The sequence below is a fragment of the Saccopteryx leptura genome, chromosome 3, assembly GCF_036850995.1.
Source record: "Saccopteryx leptura isolate mSacLep1 chromosome 3, mSacLep1_pri_phased_curated, whole genome shotgun sequence".
Lineage (NCBI taxonomy): Eukaryota > Metazoa > Chordata > Mammalia > Chiroptera > Emballonuridae > Saccopteryx > Saccopteryx leptura.
This window is the reverse complement of record NC_089505.1, coordinates 78,656,945-78,684,562: the sequence shown is the minus strand read 5'-3', so window position 1 is coordinate 78,684,562 and position 27,618 is coordinate 78,656,945. Positions and strand designations below refer to the sequence as shown.

At 42.3% G+C, this 27,618-nt stretch overlaps 1 protein-coding gene across 6 annotated transcripts; it reads right to left on the bottom strand.

Moving 5' to 3' along the window:
• Positions 1-27,412, bottom strand: LOC136399329 (zinc finger protein 91-like). 6 transcript variants are annotated; one of them, XM_066374380.1, is made up of 5 exons: positions 27,279-27,412; positions 24,184-24,398; positions 10,578-10,704; positions 5,879-5,937; positions 1-3,564 (listed from the first exon to the last, which is right to left on the bottom strand). In XM_066374380.1, the coding sequence occupies exons 2-5, from the start codon at positions 24,196-24,198 to the stop codon at positions 1,276-1,278; spliced, it is 2,490 nt and encodes an 829-aa protein (XP_066230477.1). In that variant the 5' UTR covers positions 24,199-24,398; positions 27,279-27,412; the 3' UTR covers positions 1-1,275. The 6 variants fall into 6 exon arrangements, with proteins under 6 accessions (XP_066230477.1, XP_066230479.1, XP_066230483.1 ...); XM_066374382.1 differs by lacking the exon at positions 10,578-10,704 and having other exon boundaries at positions 1-3,589; XM_066374386.1 differs by lacking the exon at positions 10,578-10,704.
• Positions 27,413-27,618: the final 206 nt, after the last annotated feature.

The following is a 27,618-nucleotide window of genomic DNA, read 5'->3' as shown; positions in this document are numbered from 1 at the left end:
TGGTAGGCCATTTTCTTTATTTCTAGCCTCACACTCTGGTGAGTAAAAACAAGCACACGGAAAACAAAAGCCACTCTTTCAGTGCTCAAAAAGCTACCAACACATCCGATTTTTTCTAGAAACAAAGGCCATCACCAGTTCAGTGGAGCTTACAAAGCCCCTCCCTCCTAATCCCCATCAGCAGGCCTCCATCTCTCCAACCTCCATGTGACCAGTCTGCCCTGCAACAACATAGTCTCCTCTAAAAGCGCCTCCTAGATCCTGTTTAAAATTTTTGGCGTGACAATCCCTCCTCCAACACACATTAGCATAACTAAGCCCCTTCCCAAGCATAAAGATAATTAGCTGTATCACCTGGGTGATGGCCATTCACGTGACCAGTGCCATTTTTAACAATAAAAGTGAGCAAAACCAGAAAATACAGATTTTACAAACTTATTTGCCCAACAAGACCTCTCTCCAGTATAAATTTTCTGATGATTATTTAGAGCTGATGAATTTCAAAAGGCATTGCCACATTGTCTGCATTTTGTATACTTTCTCTCTGGTGTAATTTCTTTGATGTACAAAAAAGTGTAACATCTGGGTTAAGGTTTTGCCACACTCTAAACATTTATGAGACTTTTCTTCAGCATAAATTTTGCGAAGTTAGCAAGAGGCAAGGCATGGTTGAAAGCATTTCCACATTCTTCACATTTGTATTGTTTCTTTCCTTCGTAAGTTTTTCAATGCTTAGCAAGAGCTGAGGAATAGTTAAATCCTTGACACATTGCCTGCAATTGTATGGTCTCTCTCCTGTGTGAATTCTTTGATGTTGAGTAATGTTTGATTTACGAAAAAAGGTTTTGTCACATTCTAAACATTGGTGAGATCTATGTCCGGTATGAATTTTCTAATGGTAATAGTTGAGGAACGACTAAAGTATTTGCCACATTCTCTACAGTTGTATGGTTTTTTTCTTATATTTTTTTGATGCATACTAAGAGCTGAGAAATCACGAAAAGCTTTGCCACATTCTGTACTTTTCTAAGGTTTCTCTCCTGTGTGCATTCTTTGATGTTTAGAAAAAGCTGTGGAGCAGCTAAAGGCTTTGCTGCATTCTCTACATTTGTATGGTTTCTCTCCTGTGTGAGTTCTTTGATGCACAGTAAGAGCAGAGAACTGTCTAAAGGCTTTGCCACATTATCTTCATTTGTATGATTTTACTCCAGTATGAATTCTTCAATGTACAATAAGAGAAGTATCATTAAATGCTTTTCCTCATTGTCTGCAATTCTATAGTCTCTCTCCTCTATGAACTTTTTGATGTTGAGTAAGGTTTGATTTATGAATAAAGGTCTTGCCACATTCTAAACATTGGTGAGACCTCTCTCCAGTATGAATTTCCTGATGGTAGGTAAGAGTTGAGGATTGGCTAAAGGCTTTGCTACATACTTTACATTTGTATGGTTTCTCTCCTGTGTGAGTTCTTTGATGTCTATTAAGAACTGAGGAACGGCTAAAGGCTTTGTCACATTCTCTACATTTGTATGGTTTCTCTCCTGTGTGAGTTCTTTGATGTATAGTAAGATCAGAGAAATAATTAAAGGCTTTGCCACATTCTCTACATTTATGTGGTTTTTCCCCTCTGTGAATTCTTTTACGTACAGTAAGGTGTAATTTCTGGATAAACGTTTTGCCACATTCTAAACATCTGTGAGACCTCTCTCCAGTATGAACTGTCTGATGGTCAGTAACAGTTGAGGATGGTATAAAGGCTTTGCCACATTCTTCACATTTGTATGGTTTCTCTCCTGTGTGAATTCTTTGATGTATAGTAAGATCTGAGAAATAACTAAAGGCTTCGCCACATTCTCTACATTTGTGTGGTTTTACTACTGTATGAATACTCTGATGTACAGTAAGAGTAGAGGTATCATTAGATGCTTTTCCACATTGTATGCTATTGTATGGTCTCTCTCCTGTGTGAATTTTTTGATGTTGTGTAAGGTTTGATTTACGACTAAAGGTTTTGCCACATTCTAAACATTGGTGAGACCTCTCTCCAGTATGAATTTTCTGATGGTCAGTAAGATTTGAGGATTGTATAAAGCCTTTGCCACATTCTCTACATTTGTAAGGTTTCTCTCCTGTGTGAGTTCTTTCATGCACAGTAAGAGCTGAGGATAGGTAAAAGGCTTTGCCACAAAGTCTACATTTGTATGGTCTCACTCCTGTGTGAATTCTTTGATGTACAGTAAGAATAGAGTTATCTCTAAAGGCTTTTCCACATTGTCTGCAATTGTATGGTTTTTCACCTGTGTGAATTCTTTGATGTACAATAAGGTGTGATTTCCGGATAAAGGTTTTGCCACATTCTAAACATTTATGAGACCTCTCTCCAGTATGAACTGTCTGATGGTCAGAAAGAATTGAGGATCGTATAAAGGCTTTGCCATATTCTCCACATTTGTATGGTTTCTCTCTTGTGTGAGTTCTTTCATGCACAGTAACAGCTGAGGAATTGCGAAAGGCTTTGCCACATTGTCTACATTTGTATGGTTTTGCTCCTGTATGAATTCTCTGATGTACAGTAAGAGCAGAGTTATCATTAAATGCTTTTCCACATTGTATGCAATTGTATGGTCTCTCTCCTGTGTGAATTCTTTGATGTTGAATAAGGCTTGATTTACGAGTAAAGGTTTTGCCACACTCTAAACATTGGTGAGACCTCTCTCCGGTATGAATTTTCAGATGGTAGGTAAGAGCTGAGGATATTGCAAAGGCTTTGCCACATTCTCTACATTTGTAAGGTTTCTCTCCTGTATGAGTTCTTATATGCACAGTAAGAGCTGAGGATTGGTAAAAGCCTTTGCCACATTGTCTACATTTGTATGGTTTTACTCCTGTATGAATTCTCTGATGTACAGTAAGAGTACAGGTATCCTTAAATGCTTTTCCACATTGTCTGCAATTGTACGGTTTCTCTCCCGTGTGAATTCTTTGATGTACAGTAAGGTGTGATTTCCGGAGAAAGGTTTTGCCACATTCTAAACATTGGTGAGACCTCTGTTTGGTATGAATTTTCTGATGATAGGTAAGAGCTGAGGATCGTACAAAGGTTTTTCCACATTCTCTGCATTTGTAAATTCTCACTTCGGCGTCAATATATCTCTCATATAAAGTAAGATATGCATTCCAATTAAGTGTTTTATCACGTTCTTTACATTTATAAAGTGTTTCTTCAGTATGGACTTTCTTAAGTGTATTTACATGGGAAATTAAACTGAAAGCACTCTTACATGAATTATAATTGTAAGCTTCATTTTTAGTATGAATATTCTCATTGTCATTATGATTTGAAGATTGCTTGAAAGATTCAACACATTTAGTTTGTTCATTTGTCTTCTCCAGATTATGAAGAACCTGATGATTATTAGAACACGACATCTGGTCAGACACTCTTCCTTGTTCATAATGGTTCTCTGGAAATAAAGTCTTCTCATTTTGATTACGAACTGATTCTTTTTGAAAGCTTTTCCCATGTTCATTGCAATGGTAACATCTGTCTTCATTATGTGTACTCTGGTAATCATCAAAGATAGGTATGCTTTTAGTGAAAGGTATAATTTCATTTTAATATTTACACTTATTCTCAAATATCTACACTGTGATACCTATATTAAACCATGTTGGCTGTACAAAATTTTCTCCAAAGTTAATGAATATTATAGACATTGAAATGGAAAACATTTGAAAACAAATCCAATGATTATTTTCTCTAAAGATTACATAAGTTAATAGCTTTTCCTGATTTCCTTTCCAAAAATATGTAGTAGTAAAGAATACTTTTTATCATCAGTTTTTAATTATTTTTTTTTAGTGGGAGTATACGAGTCAGAGAGACAGTCCCACATGCACCCTGACCAGAACTGACCTGCAGGGGGCAATGGGGATGTTGCTCCATTGGTCAGCGATGGAATTATTTTAGTGCCTGGAGAATAAACCACATAGCCATCCTCAGTGCTCGAGGACAACTCACTAAAGCAATACAGCCATGGCTGTGATTTTGGAAGAGAGAGAAAGAGAAGCAAGAGGGGGATGGGTAAATAAGCAAAAGGTTGGTTTTCTTGTAAGTCCTGACCCGGAATCAAACCTGGGACATCCATACTCTTGGCAACTCTACCACGGAGGAAACCGGCCGGAGCCAATCTGCCCTTTTATAAACTAACTGATAGGCAATGTAGCTGACTTAAAGAGGAAGCTTCACTAATGTGGAATATTTTGAACTATTGACAACATAGACTTAACCAGAAATAATAGTCCTGTCACAGCCAAATAGGTCAATTGGTTGAAGCATCATCCTGAAGCACAGAGGTAGCAGGTTTGATTCCCAGCCAGGGCACATAAAAAAAATATGTACGTTCCTGTCTCTCTAACCTTTTTCTGTTCCTTTCTTTTGATATAGTCGATGCAACAGCTTTTTTGCTTTTTTGAGAAAGGCAGGGAGAAAGAGACAAAACATTGATTTCCTCTTATATGAGCCCCCACTGGGGAATCAGACCAGCAGTTTCCATGCTCCAGGACAACTCATCAACTAACTGACCTATCCAGGCAGAACTGAGTTTTTTTTTATATTCAGAGAGTCAGAGATGAAGGGAGAGAAAGAGAAACAAGAAGGGAAGTAATCATTTGTTGCCCAACCCTGCTGTCCATTCATTGGCAGCTTCTCCTATGTGTCCCTAGAAGCGATTACATCCACAACCTTGTTTCAGTATGACGCTTTTAACAAACTGAGAGCTTAACAGGCCAGAGTGGAATAAACACTTAAATAATTAATAATAATAATGGCCCTGGCGGGTTGGCTCAACCATAAAGCATGGGCTCGGCATGTGGAAGTCCAGAATTTGATCCTCGGCCAGGGCACAGAGGAGAAGGGGCCATATGCTTCTCTATCCTTTCCCCTATCCTTTCTCTCTATTTCTTTCTCTCCTGCAGTCAAGACTCCACTAGAGCAAAGCTGGCCCGGGATTTAAGAATGGCTCAATGGCTTCTGCCTCAGGCGCTAGAATGACTCTTATTACAGTGGAGGAATGCCCCAGAGGAGCCATGCATAAGCCCCTGGTAGGCATGCCGGGTGATTCCTGGTTGGGCACATGCAGCAGTCTGTCTTTCTCCCTCTCCCCACTTCTCACTTTGGAAAAACATCAATAATAATAATAATAATAATGGTCCCACTGTGGTCAATACCCTCCATTGGTTTCACTCTCATCCCAGTATGCAAAGGTATCAGGCTCAGTCTCTGGTCAAGCCACATACAGGAAAATATCAATTTTTGGCCCTGGCCAGTTGGCTCAGTGGTAGAGCGTCGGCCTGGCATGCAGGAGTCCTGGCTTCGATTCCCGGCCAGGGCACATAGGAGAGGCGCCCATCTGCTTCTGCACCCCTCCCCCTCTCCTTCCTCTCTGTCTCTGTCTTCCCCTCCCGCAGCCAAGGCTCCACTGGAGCAAAAGATGGCCCGGGCGCTGGGGATGGCTCCTTGGCCTCTGCCCCAGGTGCTAGAGTGGCTCTGGTCGTGACAGAGAGACGCCCCGGATGGGCAGAGCATCGCCCCCTGGTGGGCGTGCCGGGTGGATCCCGGTTGGGCACATGTGGGAGTCTGTCTGACTGCCTCCCCGTTTCCAGCTTCAGAAAAAAAAACACACAAAAAAAATCAATTTTTCTGTCAATGTCTCCCTCTCTCCTCCCATTTCTCTTTTAATATATAAATAACAACAACAAAAAAATTGTGGCAGGTTAGTTCTGTCCACATTAATATCCTTTATTCTCAGCACTCTTCTTAAATTTCTGAGGCTTTCATTAGGTTCACATCATCAAAATCACACCTTCCATATCTTACCAGTATTGTTTTAGAGAAGAAATCTTCATTTCCTGGATTTTGTAACAAGGTCTGGTTGTCTTCAGATGGCATAGAAGAAAGATACAAAACATGACAATTATGACACAAGGTAAATGGATATACCAGCAAGTATTGACAAAATTACATTTTAAGTACACAAAAGGCAGGTTAAGAATTCAAGGCAAAACCAAGAAAGGTAAAAATACAAAGAGTCACAACAGACAGGAATAAAAACATTTATTACCGACAATATCTGCGGAAACACTGAAGCACACACGGGCAATAGGAAAAGAACATTTTTAATTATCAGTTACTTCTTATGAAACAGAAATGACAGTAATGTATGTTCAATGAACTGGTTGCTTCACTGCTTCCTGAAAGATCATTCTGTTTTCCATGACACAGTGTGAAGAGAAAGGCAGTACATGGTGAATGTACTGTAAAGGCAATTTTTTAAAAAGTAATTGTTCAAGCACAGAGACTGCAGTACTGAGGACAGATATCAAAAACAGAAACAGCATGCTTGGTGGACCAGTAAATAAATTTTCAACCTAGGACACTGAAGTACCAGGTCTCAATCCCTGAGGTCTCTGTCCTGAGCATGACATTTGTCCTGAGTGCAAACTCCAAAGTTTAAGAGCAAGGACACTCGGCCTGACCAGGTGGTGGCACAATTAATTGTCAGCTGAGATGTTGAGGAACCAGGTCCAAAACCCCAAGGTTACTGGCTAAAGTGTGGGCAAACCAGATGAATAGTGGGGCCACTGACGTAGGAATATCGATGTCCAGTATGTCACTGGCATAGATATGAACACATTGTCACTGGCCAGAAACTCAAGGTCACTGGCTTGAGTAAAGAGTGAATGGCTTAGGTGGAGCTCCCCATCAAGGCCCATATAAGAAAGTAATCAATGAACAACTAACATGCCCCAACTATGAAGTTAATGCTTTTCTTTGGACTCTCTGATTGTCCTTCTCTCTCCCACACAAAAAAATAGAAGACAGAGAAAGAACTATAATATCAAGGTCACCAGTTGAAGCATGGGATTGTCATAATTGTATGCTTACAAGCTTGATTGTAAGCTTGCCAGCTTCAGCAAGGCATCACTGCCTCAGCTGAAGACCCTCAGTCAAGGCAAATATAAGAAGTAGGCACTGAACAACTAACTAAAATGACTCAAATATGAGTTGAAGCCTTTTACCTGTCTCGCTTGATCACTCTCACTCTCAGTAAAAAAAGAGAGAGGGTCATCTTAAAATGGAAAAAGGATCAGGGTCATTGTAAAATAAAAAAATATATCAAGAATGTGAATATAAATGTTAAGAAATAAAACAATGAGCCTGACCAGGCAGTGGCGCAGTGGATACAGTATCAGACTGGGATGTGTAGGACCCAGGTTTGAGACCCTAAGGTTGCCAGCTTGAACGTGGGCTCATCTGGTTTGAGCAAGGCTCACCACCATGAGCCCAAGGTTGCTGCCTTGAGCAAGGGGACACTCGATCAGCTGTAGCCCCCTTATCAAGGCACATATGAGAAACCAATCCAAAAACAACTAAGAAACCGCAACAAAAAATTGATGTTTCTCATCTCTCTCCCTTCCTGTCTATCCCTATCTGTCCCTCTCCCTGACTCTGTCTCCGCCACTAAAATAAAATAAAATAAAATGATGATAAAAAAGAATGAATCTTTAGCATTTGCATAAATATGGACACACATAGAAGGTACTATGTTAAGGAAGTGGTCGGCAAACTCATTAGTCAACAGAGCCAAATAACAGTACAACGATTAAAATTTCTTTTGAGAGCCAAACTTTTTAAACTTAAACTATATAGGTAGGTACATTTCTTATCGAGGTAGCGTCCAAAACATGGTATTTTGTGGAAGAGCCACACTCAAGGGGCTCAAGCTGCATGTGGCTCGTGAGGCGCAGTTTGCCGTCCACTGTAAGGGAAATAAAGTTGACACAGAAACACATGTACCATTCGATGTCAGTTATATTTGTAATCTAAAGAACAATATAAATGAATAAACAACCAGAAAGACACTCACAGGTACAGTGAACAGAGTGATGGCTGCCAGAGGAGATGAAAGACTGGGACTAAAATTTGAAACACTTCAGAAGAACACACTGGTAGTTACAGACGGTCGTGGGACGTAAAGTGCACCATGGGGACTATAGTAAATAATACTGTGTTAACTATGCTGGGTCCTCGAAATATCACGAGGAATACTTTTAGTTTTTATAAAGTACATAAAGATTTAACCATTATCATGTACAACCGAAAGGAGATCAAACTAATACTGAGTGAAAAAGAAAATGCAAACAAAGAACAGAAAATTAATCTGCAGAATTTTGAAAATTATATAAACATTTCACTGATCAAAAATCCTTCTATATTAGCTGTAATTTATAACTGAGTGTACCCTCAAACCACAAAACGTTTGCACCATGACATTATACAGTAGAAAAAATTTTTAGACAATGCATTCAAGTCATTCAAAAATAATATCACATATAATTGTAATGAAGATATTTAAATGACATGAAAAAGTTTTTCTCGTTTGCTGTATTTCAACTACACTTACGTGTGTAGGCTGTAATCCACCTAAAAAATAACCTTCATTTCTAAATAAAAAAATGATTACAAAGTTCTGAAATATGGACAGACTACTCTAGTCTTTAAACATTTCAGATTAAGCACACAAGAAGGAAACATACTAAGAAAGCACACAAAAAAAATCACTGCTTTTGCCTAAAATAAACTTGAATTAAGGAACAACGCAGTTCTTAAATATAAAGTACCCAATAATGCTGTATCACACTTCTTACCAAAGGAGAACAATTCTGTATGTTGTACCAGAGCTTGTGAATCCAAAAGCACAAATATGACAAAAATTTCATCAATAAGTGAAAACAGAAAAAGTCACAATCCCAGGCAGCTCTGAACTGCACAAGAAAAAATTACAGAATGACAGTGATGATGAAAGCAGGTAACAGTGGACACTTTCCTACCTGCTGTGCAATAAACTAAAGTCTCCTATGACATTAAGTATTGAAGGACTCTATGAGATACACAGAAACATGAAATTACTCTTATGTAGACAATTAAAAAATACAGACTGGAAATATTTCTTCATTTTCAAGTTAAAGAAAGATAAACCCATGCATGCACCTCGATCTGATGCATATGAAACCCCATCTGGGCCTGTTGTTTTACCCATCTGGGGACAAGGTCCCAGCTGAGCTATTTTTAGTGCTGGAGGTAGAGAAACCACACAGCCATCGTCAGTGCCCAGGGATAATACACTGGAACCAAACAAGATATGGCTTCAGGAAAAAAGAGAGAGAGTGTGAAAGAAAGAAGAAAGAGATAGGGGAAGAATGGAGAAGCAGATGGTCACTAACCCTGTACGCCCAAGTAGAACTGATCCCAGGACATGTACATGCCAAGCTGATGCTCTCCCACTGAGACAAAGTGCTAGGGCCCACACCAGAAATTTGTAACAATGATTCATACTAAGCAAAGGAACATTTTGAATTGAAACAGAATTAAATCTTCATACATTGGGGAGATGCTTTGTGTTGTGATGAAATCACTGAGTCTACACTCTATATGGTCTTGTAGGAAATGTCCATACGATTAGAAATGATAAATCTGAGTTGATCAGGCAGTGGCGAAGTGAATAGACGTCAAATGGGGACACAGAGGACCCACTTTTAACACCCCAAGGTTGCAGCTTGAGCGTGGGATCACCAGCTTGGGCACGGGATTGCTACCTTCAGAAGTTCATGGACATGAATGACCCCATGGTCGCTGGCGTGAGCAAGAAATTACTCTCTCTGCGGTAGCCCCCCAATCAAGGCACATAAAAGAAAGCAACCAATGACCATATAAGGTGCAACAACCAAAAACTGATAATTCTTTCCCCTCTTCCTTCGTGTCTCTCTGTCGCTGTCTATGTGTCTGTCACAAAAACAAACAAAACACTTGAAATGAGAAAAAAACATAACATAATTCCTCAGGAATGTAAAAACGTCTTCTGTGGTGCCCAAATCCATTGAAAAGGAGTCATCATGGCAGCTCTCAGTCCAAGGGGAAGACTTAGACCTGACTGCTAATGTAATGATGGAGGTCACTACGGCAAAATCAGACTCCTCAGAGGATGCCAGAACACAGACTGTGTTAAGAGACAAGCTGTCCCTCTCTGACAGAAACCAGAATACACCTGGGCCTCTCACAGCTCTTTCCACTGCAGCAGCTTCCCAACCACACTGTAAAGTCTGGCTTCCTCCGTGACCTTTAGATCTCTCACCTGTGTCATCTGCCTCCTCATCCCACCTATCTGGGTGCAAGGATACTCTCACTTTCTTTCACAGCACAAATTTCTAATTCACTTTGAGCCCACGTGAGAGAACATGGTACAGTATTACAATTTTCTAGAAAATAACTTTCCAAAACATTGTTTTCTGAAAACGTCTTAAACATTCTAGAATCATGTAAGTTTTCACAAACTGAGATCTAATCAATGTGCATCATGAAGCCTTTGTTTCTACACCACCAAACCCCCATATCTATTCCTGGATGGCAGAACCATAAAATTACCCTGCACGGAAGAAGCTCCCACGTTATGTTCCCCCCAGTGAAGGAAACAAAAGCTGCAGGGACAGAATAAGCTCAAGAAGAACATCATCCTCACCCAGGGAGACCAGGTTCCAGTAGTTCTCCAACATCACATCCACATACAGTTTCTGCTGAGCTGGGTCCAGGCTTTCCCACTCCTCCTGAGAGAAATCTACAGCCACATCCCTGTATGTCAATAGTTTCTGGAAGAAAAGAAACATTAACAGAGGTCTGCAGTCTGAGTTCATAATGGCATCCAACATGAAAACAGGGTTAGAATTGGTTTTGTCCTAATACAAAGTAATCCAGTAAGATCATTTTCAGCCAAAAATATATGTATTTTCTGAGTGTGTGTGAGAAAGAGGGTCACACAAACTGGATTGAGTTGAGAAACATCAACTTAAGTTATGAGACTTTTAGTTGTTCATTGCTTTCTAATATGTGCCTTGACCAGGTGGCTCTAGCCAAGCCAGTGACCCGTTGCTCAAGCCAGAAACCTCTGGACTCATGCCAGCATCCAGGGGGTACTGTCTATAACCCCATGCTCAATCCAGAGAGCCTGGGTCTAAGTCAGTGACCCAGAGCTTTGAAGCTGGATCCTCAGTGTCCCAGGTCAGTGCCTTAATTAACTACTGTGCCACTACCTGGTCAGAGAGCAAGAATCTTTCCATAAAATATTTTGTCTTTTGTTTCCTTAATCTTTCACACAGTAATATTTTCTGACTTATTTCCTAACACAGAGGAACCAGGATTATACATGTCCATAAACGCACTACACAGACTTGACTTTCCAAAAGGGTGAATTTTAAAATTAAGGCATCACCGTGACCTGGTATGTGAGGTGGATAGACCATTCTCCTGATTTCCAATGTGGCACGTTCAATTCCTGGTCAAGGCGCATACAAAATATCAACCAATTAATTAATAAATAAGTGAAACAGCAAGTCTTTGTCTTTTCCCTCTCTCTATCTCTCAAATTTATCAATAGAATTAAGGTATCAACACAGTCGTGGATTTGTCAGTGCTGTATGTGTATCACTCATGATCACTTGTGTATATTTGTCAGGTGGAAAAGTCACGAGCTGGAAATGTAAGTACTTCTTCAATTCTGACGTGGACAACAGTGAACTGCTGTTTTCTAAAAATGCTGATTCTCACTCAGGAGTTCTGGGATGGGGCCTGTGTTTCCACACCTCTAACAAGCTCTCATTTTACCAGTGACACCAATGTCCCCAGTCCACGTGCCACACTCCTGAATAGCACAAAGAAAATACAAGGGAAAATGCATACATGACTGTGAGCTAAAACCTTTTTTAATTTTTTTTTATTTTCCTTTATTGTACTTTTCTGAAGTGAGAAGTGGGGAGGCAGGCAGACAAATTGCCTCATGCGCCTGACTGGGATCCACCAGGCATGCCCATCAGAGGGCGATGCTCAGCCCATGTAGTGTGTTGCTCCATTGCAACTGGAGGCATTCTAAGCACCCGAGGTGGAGGCCATAAAGCCATCCTCAGCTCCCAGGCCAACTTTGCTCCAGTGGAGCCATGGCTGTGGGACAGGGAGAGAGAGAGAGGAAGGAGAGAGGGAAGGGTGGAGAAGAAGATGGGCGCTTCTCCTGTGTGCCCTGGCCAGTAATCGAACCCGGGACTTCCACACGCCGGGCCGACACTCTATCACTGAGCCAACCAGCCAGGGCCCATTAATGGAATTTTTTGTTCTCAATGAATATGATGCATAGCAACCACAAATTTACAATACATAATAATCTTAGAACAAGATACAGCTTAGTTTGCTGTGTGACGCCTCTGTGAAGCAAATATTCAGTGAAGGGTAGACCTTGAATTTTACTTTGAAAATAATCTACAATTTTTCAATAAAATAAAAAAAAAACCAAAAAACAAACACTGGCCCAAGGTCGTAAGAAATTTCATAAACATCTATAAATGTTTCTATAACTGATAAAAAAAGACTTCCTAAGCAAGAATATACAGCTCAAATAATATTAACATGTTATACACACAGACATAACAGGACAACTAGGTACAATTTGAAAGTGATAGAGCCTGACCTGTGGTGGTGCAGAGGAAAAAGCATCAAGCTGGAATACTGAGGTTGCCGGTTCAAAATCCTGGACTTTCCTATTTAAGGCACATACTAGAGTTTATGCTTTTTTTGTGACACAGAAAGACAGGGAAAGGGACAATCAGGAAAATAGAAAGATGAGAAACATCAATTCTTAGTTGCGTCTCCTTAGTTGTTCATTGATTGCTTTGCCATATGTGAGCTGATGAGGGTGTGGAGAACTAGAGCAGATCTAGTGACCTCCTTGCTTACACCTTGGAGCAAGACAGCACCTTTGGGCTTCAAGCCAGAGAACTCTGTGTTTAAGCAAGAGACCATGGGGTCAAGTCTATGATCCGACACCTGGGTCTTCTGTGTCCTAGTCCAACCCTCTATCCACTGAGCCACCACTAGGTCAGGTGATACTCATTTTTAATTAAAAACAGTAGCAAGTAAAACCATCCACAATAATAGAAAAGTATTTAAAGCAATGAATTTTTTTGTCTCTTAATTTGTTTGAAAATAATTTATTTTTATTTATTCATTTTAGAGAAGAGAGAAAGAGAGAGAGAGACAGAAATGGGGGAGGAGCAGGAAGCATCAACTCCCATATGTGCTTGACCAGACAAGTGCAGGGTTTTCAACTGGCGACCTCAGTGTTCCAGTTCAATGCTTTATCCACTGCGCCACCACAGGTCAGGCCTCTGAAAATTTTGATACGCATCCGTGGAGAGCCCTGCTGTGACACTATAGACATACAATATGAATAAGAAAATTATCTGAAAATGGTAAAAAAAATATTAATTTTAAAAATGTAGAACCACATGTACCCTCCACGATCTGTTCTTTAACACTCTCTTAAAATAAGACTTTCTCAGCAATCTAGTGAGCAGGACTCTTCTAGCTGATCTTCTCTGTCAGAACTTCCTCAGTTATTCTGACCCGTAGAAGTTCATTTCCTTAATCCTGTCCCTCAGAGGTGACGCTGTAGCCACATGAAACTACAGCCTACTTTCCCTTCTTACTGATGCCCGAGCCTCTGACCCATCCTCATAAGGATGTTGGACACAGTTGCCCTCCCAGGTTGACTTCACAAAGGGAATATTTCTAGTATTTGAAAGTCATTAAAGAGTAATCATGGCGGCATGAGAGGTACCTCTGATCTCTCCCTTTGAAATTTCAACAAATTGAACAATTACAACACAGTGCAGTAATCCCAGCTGGGCTCACAGGGCACCTGAAAGATCCCCACACTGAATGGACTGAAGGTGTGTGGTTGAAAAGGCAGTGAAAGATAAAACGCACTCACGATTTGTTCTGAAGAGGAAAAAAACTGGCCTGACCAGATTTTCTTTCTTTCTCTCTTCTGCTCTGTGGGAAGGAGGAAAGGCCATGCTGCCTGGGTCTTGTTTACCAAGAAATGAAGAGTCAAGTCCACAGTCCCTGAGCCTCCTTCAAATGGGAGAGGCGAAGAGGCGGAGAGGCAGAGGAAGGGGTGATGAACTAAGGGGGGAGATGTCGGGCTGGGCTCAGGGTCTCAGCCACACATCCCGTGTTCTGCCTGCAGCCACTCTCTGCTCCGAGACAAAATGCAGCGCCCCAGCCTCCCAGATGCCAACTCGCTCACCTCACGGGTAGGAAGAGTGGCAGGGGCAGATCCCACAGGTGGCTCTCCAGAGCCTGTCACTCCCCTGAGAAATAGAGCTACTCCACATTAGGTCCTCTGGTTTTTGAGTCATGGGGAGGAGCTCCCAGAGACCTGAAATCTCCACTGCTAAAACCTTAAAGCCAGAGCTTTATAGGTATGAAGCCGTAAAACCCTCACTACACGCCACACCCACCAATGTCTGCGGCCTGGCCTGCATCATTAACAGGAAAGTCGCAGTGAGTTCTTTCCTAAAATCTGAGAGCTAAAACTTGCAGGACTGCAACACCTACTGTAAAGAAACAGTAACTTCACAAATCTGAAAAAAAAAAATTTCTATTATTTCTTTTCCTCATTTTATTTACTTTCCTTTAACTTTTTTAATTTGAATCTTATCTTTAACTTTAATTTTTGTAACTTTTTTCTTTTTGTATTTTTCCTACTTTTCTGTATTTTCATTTTAATTATGTATAAAATTTTTATATTTATGACTTTCCTTTGTTTTTATTTCTCATATGTTATTGTTTCTTCTTAGAGTTCTTAACAATAACACTCTAAATGCCATTAAGGCAGAAGAAATCAAATACCATGGATACACAAGAAAGAGTAAAATATCTCCATAAAGAGATAACAACATGAAAACCTTGGACATAAAAAACAGAAAATTCAAAACCGAAGTTATAAAATAACCTCAATAAGTTGCGAAGAAACACTGCTAGTTTACTTACTGAGATGAAAATTTAAGCCTGACCAGGTGGTGGCGCAGTGGATGGAGCATCAGACTGGGATGCGGAGAACCCAGGTTCGAGACCCTGAGGTCACCAGCTTGAGCACGGATTCATCAGGTTTGAGCAAAAGCTCACCAGCTTGGAACCAAGGTCACTGGCTCGAGCAAGGGGTTACTCAGTCTGCTGAAGGCCCACAGTCAAGGCCAGGGGTCCCCAAACTTTTTAAACAGGGGGCCAGTTCACTGTCCCTCAGACCATTCGAGGGCCGGACTATAAAAAAACCTATAAACAAATCCCTATGCACACTGCACATATCTTATTTGAAAGTAAAAAAACAAAATTGGAACAAATACAATATTGAAAATAAGGAACAAGTAAATTTAAATCAATAAACTGACCAGTATTTCAATGGGAACTATGGACCTGCTTTTGGCTAATGAGATGGTCAATGCCTGGTTCCATATTTGTCACTGCTAGCTGTAACAAGTGATATGACACGCTTCCAGAGTTGTGAAGCGTGCGTCCCGCGTCACTGGAAGTAGTACTGTACGTGAGCGATGCCGTACTTTGCGGCGCCATCACATACAGTAATCCAGGATAACAGGATGTGGATGCATCCTGTGCTCCTTTCACTGACCACCAATGAAAAAGGTTCCCCCCCTTCTGGAAGTGCAGCAGGGGCTGGATAAATGCCTTCAGGGGGCCGCATGCAGCCCGTGAGCCATAGTTTGAGGACCCCTGGTCAAGGTACGTATGAGAAAGCAATCAATGAACTAAGGTGTCACAACAAAAAACTGATGATTGAGGTTTCTCATCACTCTCCATTCCTGTCTGCTTGTCCCTATCTATTCCTCTCTCTGACTCACTCTCTATGTAAAAAATAAAAAAAAAAATTAATGAAGAAAACAGTACTTCACTAAGGAGATTTAAACTATCAAAGAGAACCAGAGAAGAACTGAATATATGAACTAAAAAATGAAGTAGCAAGTTTAGCTAATAAAACAGGCCAGACCAAAAAAAAAAAAAAAAAATCACAAACAGGCAACCAGAGATGCTACAGAGAAAAGAGAATATAAACTTGCAAATAATAAAAAATGAGAGCACCACAAGAACTGACTGCCTCCATCAGAAAGACCAATATAAGGTGTGACCAGGCATTGGTGCATGGGCTAGAGAGTTGGACTGGGATGCAGAGGACCCAGGACTGAAACCCTCTGGTCAACAGCTTAAGCATGGGTTTTTCTTGGAGTGTGCATTGATGGGATCATAAACATGACACCATACTAACAGGCTGAGCCCAAAAATCACTGGCTTGAGAAAGGAGTTAGTCACTCACACTGCTGTAGCTCCCCATGAAAGCATATATGGGAAAGCAGTCAATGAACAACTAAGGAGCTGCAACATAGAATTAATGCTTCTCATCTTTCTGTATATTTCTCCCTATCTGTCTCTCTCTTTCTCTGTACAAAAAACAAACAAACAAAAATAAACAAACAAAAAAAACCCAGAAAGAATGAGCAATATAAGAATGGGTATATCAGAAAAAGAAGAGTGGGACAAGGGGATGGAGAGCCTATTCAAACCGATAATGGATGAGAACTTTCCAAGCCCATGGAAAGAGTTAGAGCCTTGAATGCAACAAGCAAACACAATGCCAAGTTACCTCAACCCAAACAGACACCTACACAGAGGAAAAGTGACCATCTGCTTCTCCATTTCTACCGATCTCCCTCCTTTCTACCTCTCTCTTCCCCTCCCGCAGCAAAAGCTCCAAAAGATGAAGTTGGCCTGGGCGCTGAGGATGGCTGCATGGCCTCACCTCAGGTGCTAAACTGGATGCAGTTACAATGGAGCAATGGCCTGAGATGAGCAAAGTATCATTCCATAGTGTAATTGCCAGGTGAATCCCATTCATGTGCATGTAGGAGTCTGTCTCTCAGCCTTTTTACTTACCACCTAAGAAAAATACATAAGAAACAAACCAAAAACAAGTGTAGTCATACTCAGATCTAACAATGATGACTTCAAGCCAAAAAAGGTAACCATACACATATATGGACATTTCATAATGATACAGGGGACACTGTATAAAGACATAAAAATTCTTTATGTGCATCAAATCAGAAAACACCAAAATATATATGACATCTACTAACTGATCTAAATATACTGCAGATGCATAGAAAAACACAGACATTCTTGGAGATTTCAACACACAATTGACAACTTTAGATAAATCATCCAAATGGAAAATCAATAAAGAAATATTGACCTCAAATGACACACTGGACCAAATGGAGATAATAAACATTTATAGGATATTTCATTACAAAATATCAGATTATACGTTCTTCTCCAGTGTGCATGTAACGTTCTCAAGAATAAACCATATGCTGGGTCTCAAACTAACATCAACAAATTCAAGATTGAAATTATACCAAGCATATACTCTGACCATAAGGCCTTGAAAACAGAATTCAGCCTGACCTGAGGTGGCACAGTGGATAAGGAATTTACCTGAAACACTGATTTTACTGGTTCAAAACCTAGGATTTCCTGGTCAAGGCATATAAGGCAGCTGATGCTTTCTGCTCCTCGGCCCCTTCTCTATTTCTACCTCCTCTAAAAAAAATTTTCTTTATAAAATGAGAAATGAGAATTCAACTGCAAAAGAAATTTAAAAAACCAACAAAAATGTGGAAATTAAACTATACTTCTAAAAAATGACTGGGTCAAAGAAAAAAGAAAAGATCAAAAAGTACATACACCCTGACCTGGTGCTGGCGCAGTGGATAGAGCATCAGACTGGGATGTGCAGAACCCAGATTCTAAACACCGAGGTCGTCAGCTTGAATAAGGGGTCACTCCCTCTGCTGTAGCCTCCCAGTCAAGGCACATATGAGAAAGCAATCAATGAACAACTAAGGGGGTGCAAGGAAGAATTGAGATGCTTCTCATCTCTTCCCTTCCTGTCTAGCTGTCCCTCTCTGGCTCTCTCCTTATCTCTCTCTCTTTCTCTCTCTCTCTCTCTCACACACACACACACACACACACAAAAGAAAGGGACAATTTGTCATAAAAATTTAAGGGATGCTGCCAAAATCGTAGTAAAAGGCCTGACCAGGTGGTGACGCAGTGGATAGAGCACTGGACTGGGACGCCGAGAGCCCAGATTGAAAACTCTGAGGCTGTTGCCTTGAACACAGGGTCAACTGGAATGAGCATGGCTACCAGCCTGAACCCAACGCCAATGGCTTGAGCAAGGGGTCACTCAGTCTCTTGTAGCTCCCTGGTCAAGGCACACATGAGAAAGCAATCAATGAACAACTAAGAAGCCACAAAAAGGAATTGATGCTTCTTATATCTCTTCCCTCCTGAATGTCTCTCCCTGTCTGTCCCTCTCTCTGTCTTCATCACCGCCCCCAAAACAAATCCTCCCTAAAAATAAAAGTCCAAGACCAGATGACTATACTAGCAAATTCTACCTAACATTCAAAGATTCAGTTCCTGTGAATCTCAAACTCTTCCAAAGAGAACAAGCAGTACTTCTTAACACATTTTATATGATCAACAATATCATGTTACCAAAACCTGGCAAGGTTACTACAAAAATAAATAGAAAACAATGGACTAGTATTTCTAATGAATACTGATGAAAAAATCCTAAACAAAATACTAGCAATTAGAATACAACAACACATGAAAGAAATAATACATCATTATTGAATGGAATTCATTCCAGGTGCACAAAGATGGTTCAATATACGTACGTCGTTTAACATAACACACATCAACAAAACGAAGAAAAATCATTCGATCCTATCAATAGATGCAGAAATGCCATTTGGTAAGATACAACGTCCCTTTATATCTTTAAAACACTCAATAAAATTGGAATACAAGTACCTCAACATAATAACTGCCATATATGACAAATTATCAGCTAATATCATACCAAATGAAGAAAAACTGAAAGCTTTTACACTAAAATTAGAAACATATCAAGGCTGCCAGTGTCTTCACTAATATTCAACATAGTGCTGGAAGTTTCAGTCAGAGTATCAGGCAAGGAAAAGAAATAAAAGGCATTCATATCGGAAAAGAATGAACTGTATCATTTTTCCAGATGATATGATCCTGTATATAGGACACCCAACACCCTGGCCAGTTGTCTCAGTGGTAGAGCATCTACCCAGCCTATGGAAGTCCTAAGTTCAATTCCCTCTCAGGGCACACAGGAGAAGCGCCCATCTGCTTCTCCACCATACCCCCTCTCTCAGTTGCGCCTCTTCGCCTCCTGCAGCCATGGCTCAATTGCAGTGTGTTGGCACTAAGCACTGAGGATGGCTCCATGGTCTCCACCTCAGGTGCTAAAAATTTCTCCAGGAGCAACAAAGTAAGGACCCCAGATGGCAGAGCATCGCCCCTAGTGGTCTTGCTGGGTGGATCCCTGTTGAGTGCATGTGAGACTGTCTCACCCTCACCTCCTCTCACTGAAAAAAAAAAAAAGAAAAAAGAAAAATCCCAAGGATTTAACCAAAATAAATTAGAAATTAAACACAAATGCAGTAAAGTCACAGGATACAAAATCAACATCTAAAAATGTATTCCTTTCATATATGCCAACAGAAACTCAAGAAAATGAACTAAAAAAAAATTCCCTTTACAATAGCAGGAAAAAATAAAATAAAATTCTTTGGAATAAACTTAATAAAAGATGTAAGGTATCTATATACAAAAAACTAAAAAGCATTATTAAGGAAATTAAAAAGGACACAATGAAATGGAAAAATGTTTCATGTTCATGGATTAGAAGGGTCAACATACTTAAAATGGCCATATTACCCAAAGCAATAAACAAACAATACAATACTCATCAACATCCCAAATCATTTTTTAAAGAAATAAACCAAAAAATCACTAAGTTCATATGTACCCTTAAAAAAACGCAAATAACAAAAGCAATCCTGACAAAAAAAAGAACGAAGCCAGAGGTATTTTATCACATTACTTGACTTCAAATTATACTACCAAGCTGTGATAAACAGATAGTATGGGTAGAAAAGTAGACTCACAGACCAATAAAAAGAATCATGAGCCCAGAAATAAAACCACATATATATACATATGGAAAAATCATCTTCATTAAGAAGCCAAAAACAAACAATGGAGAAAAGGAAGCCTTTTCAATAAATGCTGCTGGGAAAACTGAAAACTCACATGCAATACAATGAAACATTTTTGTCTGCTACACATAAAGTAATTCAAAATAAATCAAAGACCTAAATACAGGAGCTGAAAGAGTAAATTATATAGAAGAAAACATAAATACTAAAGTCACAGACCTTGACCATACAGAGCAATTTATGTATTTGATGCCAATGACAATGAAAGTAAAGGCAAAAATAAATAAGACTATAACAAATTAAAAAGCTTCTACACAGCAGAAGAAACTGAAAACAAAACAAATAACGAACTCAAACGGGAGATGATTCTTGCAAACAGCTCATATTAGGGGTTAATATCCAAAATAAATAAATACCTCAAAAGCTCAAAAAGAAAAAAGGAAACAATCCAATTAAAAAACAAAGCCTGACCAGGTGGTGGCACAGTGGATGGAGTGTCGGACTAGGATGCGGAGGACCCAGGTTCGACACCCCGAGGTCGCCAGCTTTAGCACAGACTCATCTGGTTTGAGCAAAGCTCACCAGCTTGGACCCAAGGTCGCTGGCTCGGGCAAGGGGTTACTTGGTCTGCTGAAGGCCCAATATCAAGGCACATATGAGAAAGCAATCAATGAACAACTAAGCTGTCGCAATGAAACACTGATGATTAATGCGCCTCATCTCTCTTGGTTCCTGACTGTCCCTGTCTATCCCTCTCTCTGAATCTCTCGCTGTCTCTGTAAATAAAAATAAAAAGTCTCCTTCTAAAATTCAAACTCTCGGAAGGTTATCAAACATATTTGACAAAAAAAAAAAAAAAAAAAAAAGAGAGGACCTGAACATACACGCCTCTTAAAAAAAAATCAATGGCCAACAAATATATGAAAAGATGCTCATCTTCACTCGCTAGTTGAGAAATGCAAATCAAAACTACAATGACATTTGACCTGATATCTGTTAGACTGGCTACTGTAAAAAAGACAGGTAACCTGCAGGAGTCCCGGGTTCGATTCCCAACCAGGGCACACAGGAGAAGCGTCCATCTTCTTCTCCACCCCTCCCCCTCTCCTGCCTCTCTGTCTCTCTCTTCCCATCCCGCAGCCAAGGCTCCACTGGAGCAAGGTTGGCCCGGGCGCTGAGGATGGATGGCTCTGTGGCCTCTGCCTCAGGTGCTGGAATGGCTCTGGTTGCGGCAGAGCGACGCCCCAGATGGGTGGAGCATCCCACCCCCCACCCCTCCCCCCGTGGGCATGCTGGGTGGATCCCGGTCAGCTGCATGCGGGAGTCTGTCTGACTGCCTTCCCATTTCCAGCTTCAGAAAAATACAAAAAGGAAAACAAACAAACAAACAAACAAACAAAAAAAAAGGTAATAACAAGTACTGGAGGGGCTGTGCAGAACTAAGAACCATCATTCACTGGTAGAAATTTAGACTGGTACAGCCACTGTGGTAGACAGTATGGAAGGGCTTCAAATCATTAAGAACAGAACTACCATGACCCAGCAATCCCTCTACAGGGCATCTACCCCAAAACTCAGACACATTCATACGTAAACACACATGCAGCCCCATGTCAATCACTCCGTGGCCTAGGCATGGAATCAACTAAAGCAGGAGTCCCCAAACTTTTTACACAGGGGGCCAGTTCACTGTCCCTCAGACCATTGGAGGGCCAGACTGTAAAAAAAAACTATGAACAAATCCCTATGCACACTGCACATATCTTATTTTAAAGTAAAAAACAAAACAAAACAGGAACAAACACAATATTTAAAATAAAGAACAAGTAAATTTAAATCAACAAACTGACCAGTATTTCAATGGGAACTATGCTCCTCTCACTAACCACCAATGAAAGAGGTGCTCCTTCTGGAAGTGTGGCGGGGGCTGGATAAATGGCCTCAGGGGGCCGCATGCGGCCCGTGGGCCGTAGTTTGGGGACCCCTGAACTAAAGTGTCCTTCAATAAAGGATAGGGTCAGATGATGTACAATGGAATACTACTCAGCCATAAGAAATGATAATACACAGTTTGAACAGGTGGTGGCGCAGTGGATAGAGCACTGAAATGGGACATGGAGGTCCCAGCTTCAAAAACCTGAGGTTGCCGGCTTGAGCACAGGCTCATCTGGTTTGAGCAAGGCTCACCAGCTTTTTCACAAGTTCCCTGGCTTGAGCAAGGGGTCACTCGCTCTGAGGTAGCCTCCCCATCAAAGCACATATGAGAAAGGAGACAGTGAACAACTAAGGTGCTGCAACGAAGAACTGATGCTTCTCATCTCTCTCCCTGCCTGTGTGTCTGTCCCTACCTGTCCCACTCTCTGTCTCTGTCACACACAAAAAAAATTGATAATATAGCATCACTTATAACAACATGGATGGACCCTGAGAACATTATGCTGACTGAATCACATATATCAATCCTAAGAAATACATATTTACTCACATAGTTGCAATGGAAAACTGAGACTCATGGACATAAAAAAAGTGGTTAACAAGAAGAGAGGAGGAGGGGGAGAATAATAAGGGGAGGGTGCAGGGAAGGGAATAAAGAGGAAGGACAAATATAAGGTGACAGGAATTAATTTAACTCTGGGTGATGGGAGTACAACATAATCAATAATTCAAATGCTGAGATGGTGTTTTCCTGAAACCTATGTACTCTTTTTTTTTTTTTTTTTTTCTGAAGCTGGAAACGGGGAGAGACAGTCAGACAGAATCCGCATGCACCCAACCGGGATCCACGGGCCGATGCTCTGCCCACCAGGGAGTGATGCTCTGCCCCTCCGGGGCGTCGCTCTGCCGCGACCAGAGCCACTCTAGCGCCTGGGGCAGAGGCCAAGGAGCCATCCTCAGCACCTGGACCATCTTTGCTCCAATGGAGCCTTGGCTGTGGGAGGGGAAGAGAGAGACAGAGAGGAAGGAGGGAGGGGGGTGGAGAAGCACATGGGCGCTTCTCCTATGTGCCCTGGCCAGGAATCAAACCCGGGTCCCCCGCACGCCAGGCCGACGCTCTACCGCTGAGCCAACCAGCCAGGGCGAAACCTATGTATTCTTATTGATCATGTCACCCTGTTAAATTATCTAAATAAAAAGTGATTAATTCATGGTGGGAATTTTTCACACCCTCTGGGAGCCTGCATGGAGAGAAGGCACAGAAGGCTCTGGGACAAAGGAGGGAAGTATATAAGCCGCTGACCCTGACAAATAAAAGAGTCTGATAGCTCAGTAGGTTAGAGCACGGTCCTGAAGTGCTGAGGTTGCTGTTTTGATCCCTGACCAGAGCACATACAGGAACAGATCAATGTTCTTGCCTCTCTGTTGCTTTTCTCCCTCATTCTCTCTAAAATCAATGGAATAAATATTAAAAAAAGAGAAAGAGAAAAAGAAAACAAGCTTGACTGGTGGCACAGTCGATAAATCGTCAACCTGGGATGCTGAGGTTGCTGGTTCGAAACCCAGGGCTTACCCAGTCAAGGCACATAAGGGAAGCCCCTACTATAAGTTGATGCCCTTTACTTCTCCCCCCTCTTTCTCTGCCTCCACCTTTCTACCTACTATCTAAAATCAATAAATAAAATTTTTTTTAAAAATAAGTAAATGAGCCTGTCCGGTTGTCACAGTGGTAGAGTGTCTGCCTGGCGTGCAGAAGTGCCAGGTTCGATTCCTGGACAGGGCACACAGGAGAAGCGCCCATGTGCTTCTCCTCTCGGTGTCTCTCTTCGTTTCCCGCAGCCAAGGCTCCATTGGAGCAAAGTTGGCCCAGGCACTGAGGATGGCTCTGTGGCCTCTGCCTCAGGCGCTAGAATGGCTCTGGTTGCAACAGAGCAACGCCCCAGATGGGCAGAGCATTGCCTCCTAATGGGCGTGCTGGGTGGATCCCAGTCAGGCGCATGCAGGAGTCTGTCTGACTGCCTCCCCGTTTCCAACTTCAGGAAAATACAAAAAAACAAAATTAAGTAAATGGAAACAGCATCACTAGGCAGGAACATCAGAAGTGCAGAAATAAAGGTTGAGGGTCCTAAACCCACTGAAGTTAGGAGGAAAAGCAAACACAGCTTCTGCCCAGGACACATCGCTTACCTGAGAAGCAGCCATTCTGTCCTGTTCAGGCTCTTGCTTGTTTCCTCAGGTGACAATATGTTGAAAGTCAAGTCTGTATTTTGAGAATGTGCTACCACAGGTGTCCACACAGCCCCTCTATCCACTTCCACCACACTCACAGACAAAAGGACCTGGAAATGCTGAAAAGGCCACACTCTCCTGTCCTTCCTCACTGGAGTCAGCCACAAGTGCTCCTGCAGGGAGACCACACTGTATTATTTTCCTGTCTTCACCTGTCTGTCCTCCCTCAGACGTCCACACGTTCCCACAGCAATGAGAACGGGCGCTGCTCTCCTGAACATCCAAACCCAACACAACACCCTGTCACCTCCCCTGACCATCCCTGCTCCCCACTCTCACTAATGCATCCCGGGTGCACTCCTCTCTGGGAATGTCTGTGCCCCCCACTCACCTTTGCCTGTCTCTCTCCTAAGCTCTGAGGGTTCCTCTTTTGCCTCTGAAACCTGTTGCCTGAGCCAAATTCTACTTCTGTGACTTATTTCATTCGATGTGACAGAGGGGTGCCCCGACTGATAGGTGCAGTCAGACAGTAAGGAAGAGAGTTAAAAAGCATCAATTCTTCATTTTGGCTCTTTGGCTGTTCACTGATTGCTTTCTCATAAGAGCCTTGATGGGGAAAGGGGAAACTACAGCAGACAAGTGACCCCTTATTCAAGCCAGTGATCCTTGCCTTAATTCAGCAACCTTGGGCTTCAAGTCAACGACAATGGGGTCATGTCTATGATCCCAGACTCATGCCAGTGACCCTATGCTCAGGCCTCTGACCTCAGTGTTTTGAACTTGAGTTCTCTGCATCCCAACCTGATGTTTTATCCACTGAGACACCACCTGGTCAGGATACTTATAAATTTTAATAAAATTTTTCGTATAAAAAACAAATGCATCCAGGATTTTTTCTGCAAATTCCTGGGCTCACTCAAAAATCATATGGAGCAGCTCATAAAAACAACGTTACCTGACCGGAGGTGACGCAGTGGATAAAGTGTAGACCTGGAACATTGAGGTCACTGGTTCAAAACCCTGGGCTTGCCTGATCAAGACACATATGGGAGTTGATGCTTCCTACACCTCCTTCCTCTTTCTCTATTTGTCTTTCTCTCTTTATCTCTCTCTCTTGCCCTAGCTAGTCTCTAAATTGAATAAATAACTAAACTAAACAACAATGCTGCTCTACCCAGAGCAACTCTCTGAGTTTGAGGGGGATGGTGCAGGTGATCTCCATTCTTAAAAATCAAGCCATCTAATAGGACCCCAGAGGGAAATGGTTTAGCTTCAATAAGCATGCAGATCCCTTGGGGATGAGGGCTCCACTCTAAGTTGTGGTTTCGCAGGTGGGGCCCAGGATATGGCATCTTTATCTAGGTCCCTGTGGTGCCTGCACTGCTCCCTCAGAGTTGTTTTCAGCAGCACTGGCTGACCGGGATCAGACACAGCACACCTCACACTTCTCGATACTATGAGGGTGGTTTCACTTTTTCAGTCACTACTTCAAAAAATCACATGAAGAAAATAAAAGCTGCGGAACATCTGATGAACTCAAGACATAAGGCTCTGACTGCTACTGCTAAGATCAGACATCCTTACCAAGTACACAATGAAAGAGCCTAATATAGTTCACTAAATACCAATGGCTGTTTCAATGTATGAAAGACACTAGAAGGGATGAAGGGCTTAGAATTTAAACTTGACACAATATATCATATTTAAAACAAAAACAATATAAAATCTTTTTTAATGTAATGACTTCTAGGATCAAAAATTTAAAATTTGAGGCTGACTCATATTTGGCAAAGAATTACAAGCTCTGGATATGGCCTTGGCCATTTGGCTCAGCAGTAGACTGTTGGCTTGTTGTGTGAAAGTCCTGGGTTCAATTCCTGGTAAGGGAACTCAGGCTAAGCAACCATCTGCTTCTCCAACCCTCCCCCTCTCCCTTCACTTTGTCTTTCTCTTCTCCTTCCGCAGCCATGACTTTATTGGACCAAAGTGGCCCCAGGCACTGAGGATGTCTCCATGGCCTCACCTCAGGCACTAGAATAGCTAGACACTAAAACAGTTCAACAACGGCAGAGCATTGCCCCCCCACCCCCGTGGGCTTTCAAGGTAGATCACGGAGGGGACGCATGCAGTAGCGTCTTTCTGCCTCCCTGCTTCTCATTTAACAGTGGAAAAAAAAGAATTATACGCCGTGGCTATGAGATATCACGAATGCTTCTTTAAAATTTAATAACTACTGCAAGAAAGCACATAGTCAACATACTAAGATTTATCTAAATATGTTATTTTTAAAAGGAATTACATGTGAGATGTGTAGTAAAACAGGTAAATCCATAGGGCCAAAAAAAATTTTTTTATTTTTTTCTTCATTCCCACATCTGCTCACCAGCCCCCCTCCCTGCGTCCTTCTCTGCAGGCCCCTCCCTCTCCTTGGGATTTCTCTCCTTTCTTCCCCTCACGCTCCTTTCCTCGATTACTGCCACTCTCCCCGTCCCAGTCCCGTCCCCTCGCACCCCCACGATGCTGGCTCGTCATGGCCCCTCACTGACCTCTCCTCCCCTCCCGTGTCTCTCTCCGTCCCCTGGCCCCTCCCAACCCCGCTCTGCGCGTCCCCGGGGCCCCTTCGCTGTCGCTGCTCCCACAAAGCCCTCCAAGCGCGGGGCGGGGGCTATTCTGGGGACCCCGCGATCTCGCCCCGAATCCACGCCCCATGGAGAATGTGCGCCTCCTGGGCCGGGGCCTCTTATTAATTGGGGGGGGGGGTGTTGCAGGAGGGGGTCCGCAGGTCCCCAGGCCATTGTGGGGGGGCAGTCCCGGCTCCACAGACCGAGAGGCCTGGTGGGGGGAGGAGCGCACACTGTCCATCTCCAGCGCCAGCGTCCGTCTCCCCGGACTTTAAGCAGCGCGAGAAGGGGGGGCGGGGACTGCCCCATCGGGACCTAGGTAGGAAACCGCGCGGTAGGGGGGTCCCACTCCTGACGACGTAGGGATACGGGTGGGGGCCTCAGATTTTCCCCGGAAGCTGACGTGGAACCCCACCAGGACTCCGTACTCACCGCTGGGGGCTCGAGAGCGAGGCTCTCCACATCCTCAGCAACTATCCATCTTCCCACGTGAAAGCCTGGGGACGGAGAACGCCATATTTAAACAGGAAAGACCATCCCCAGATCCCGCGTGACCGAAATACAGCCGCTTCCGGGTTTTTAGCAAACTGCGCGTGCGCAAGCCTAAAAATCCGGGCGGGACTATTGACTGAATCAGCCCTTCAGCAATTAGCCCAGCGTTTCCTGAGGCGGGTCTATATCAAAAGGAAAAAATGAAGAGGCGGGTTCTGGGTCCATCCAGCTACTCTCATTGGTTATAGTTTTTTTTTTCGTTTTTTTTTCCAGAGAGACA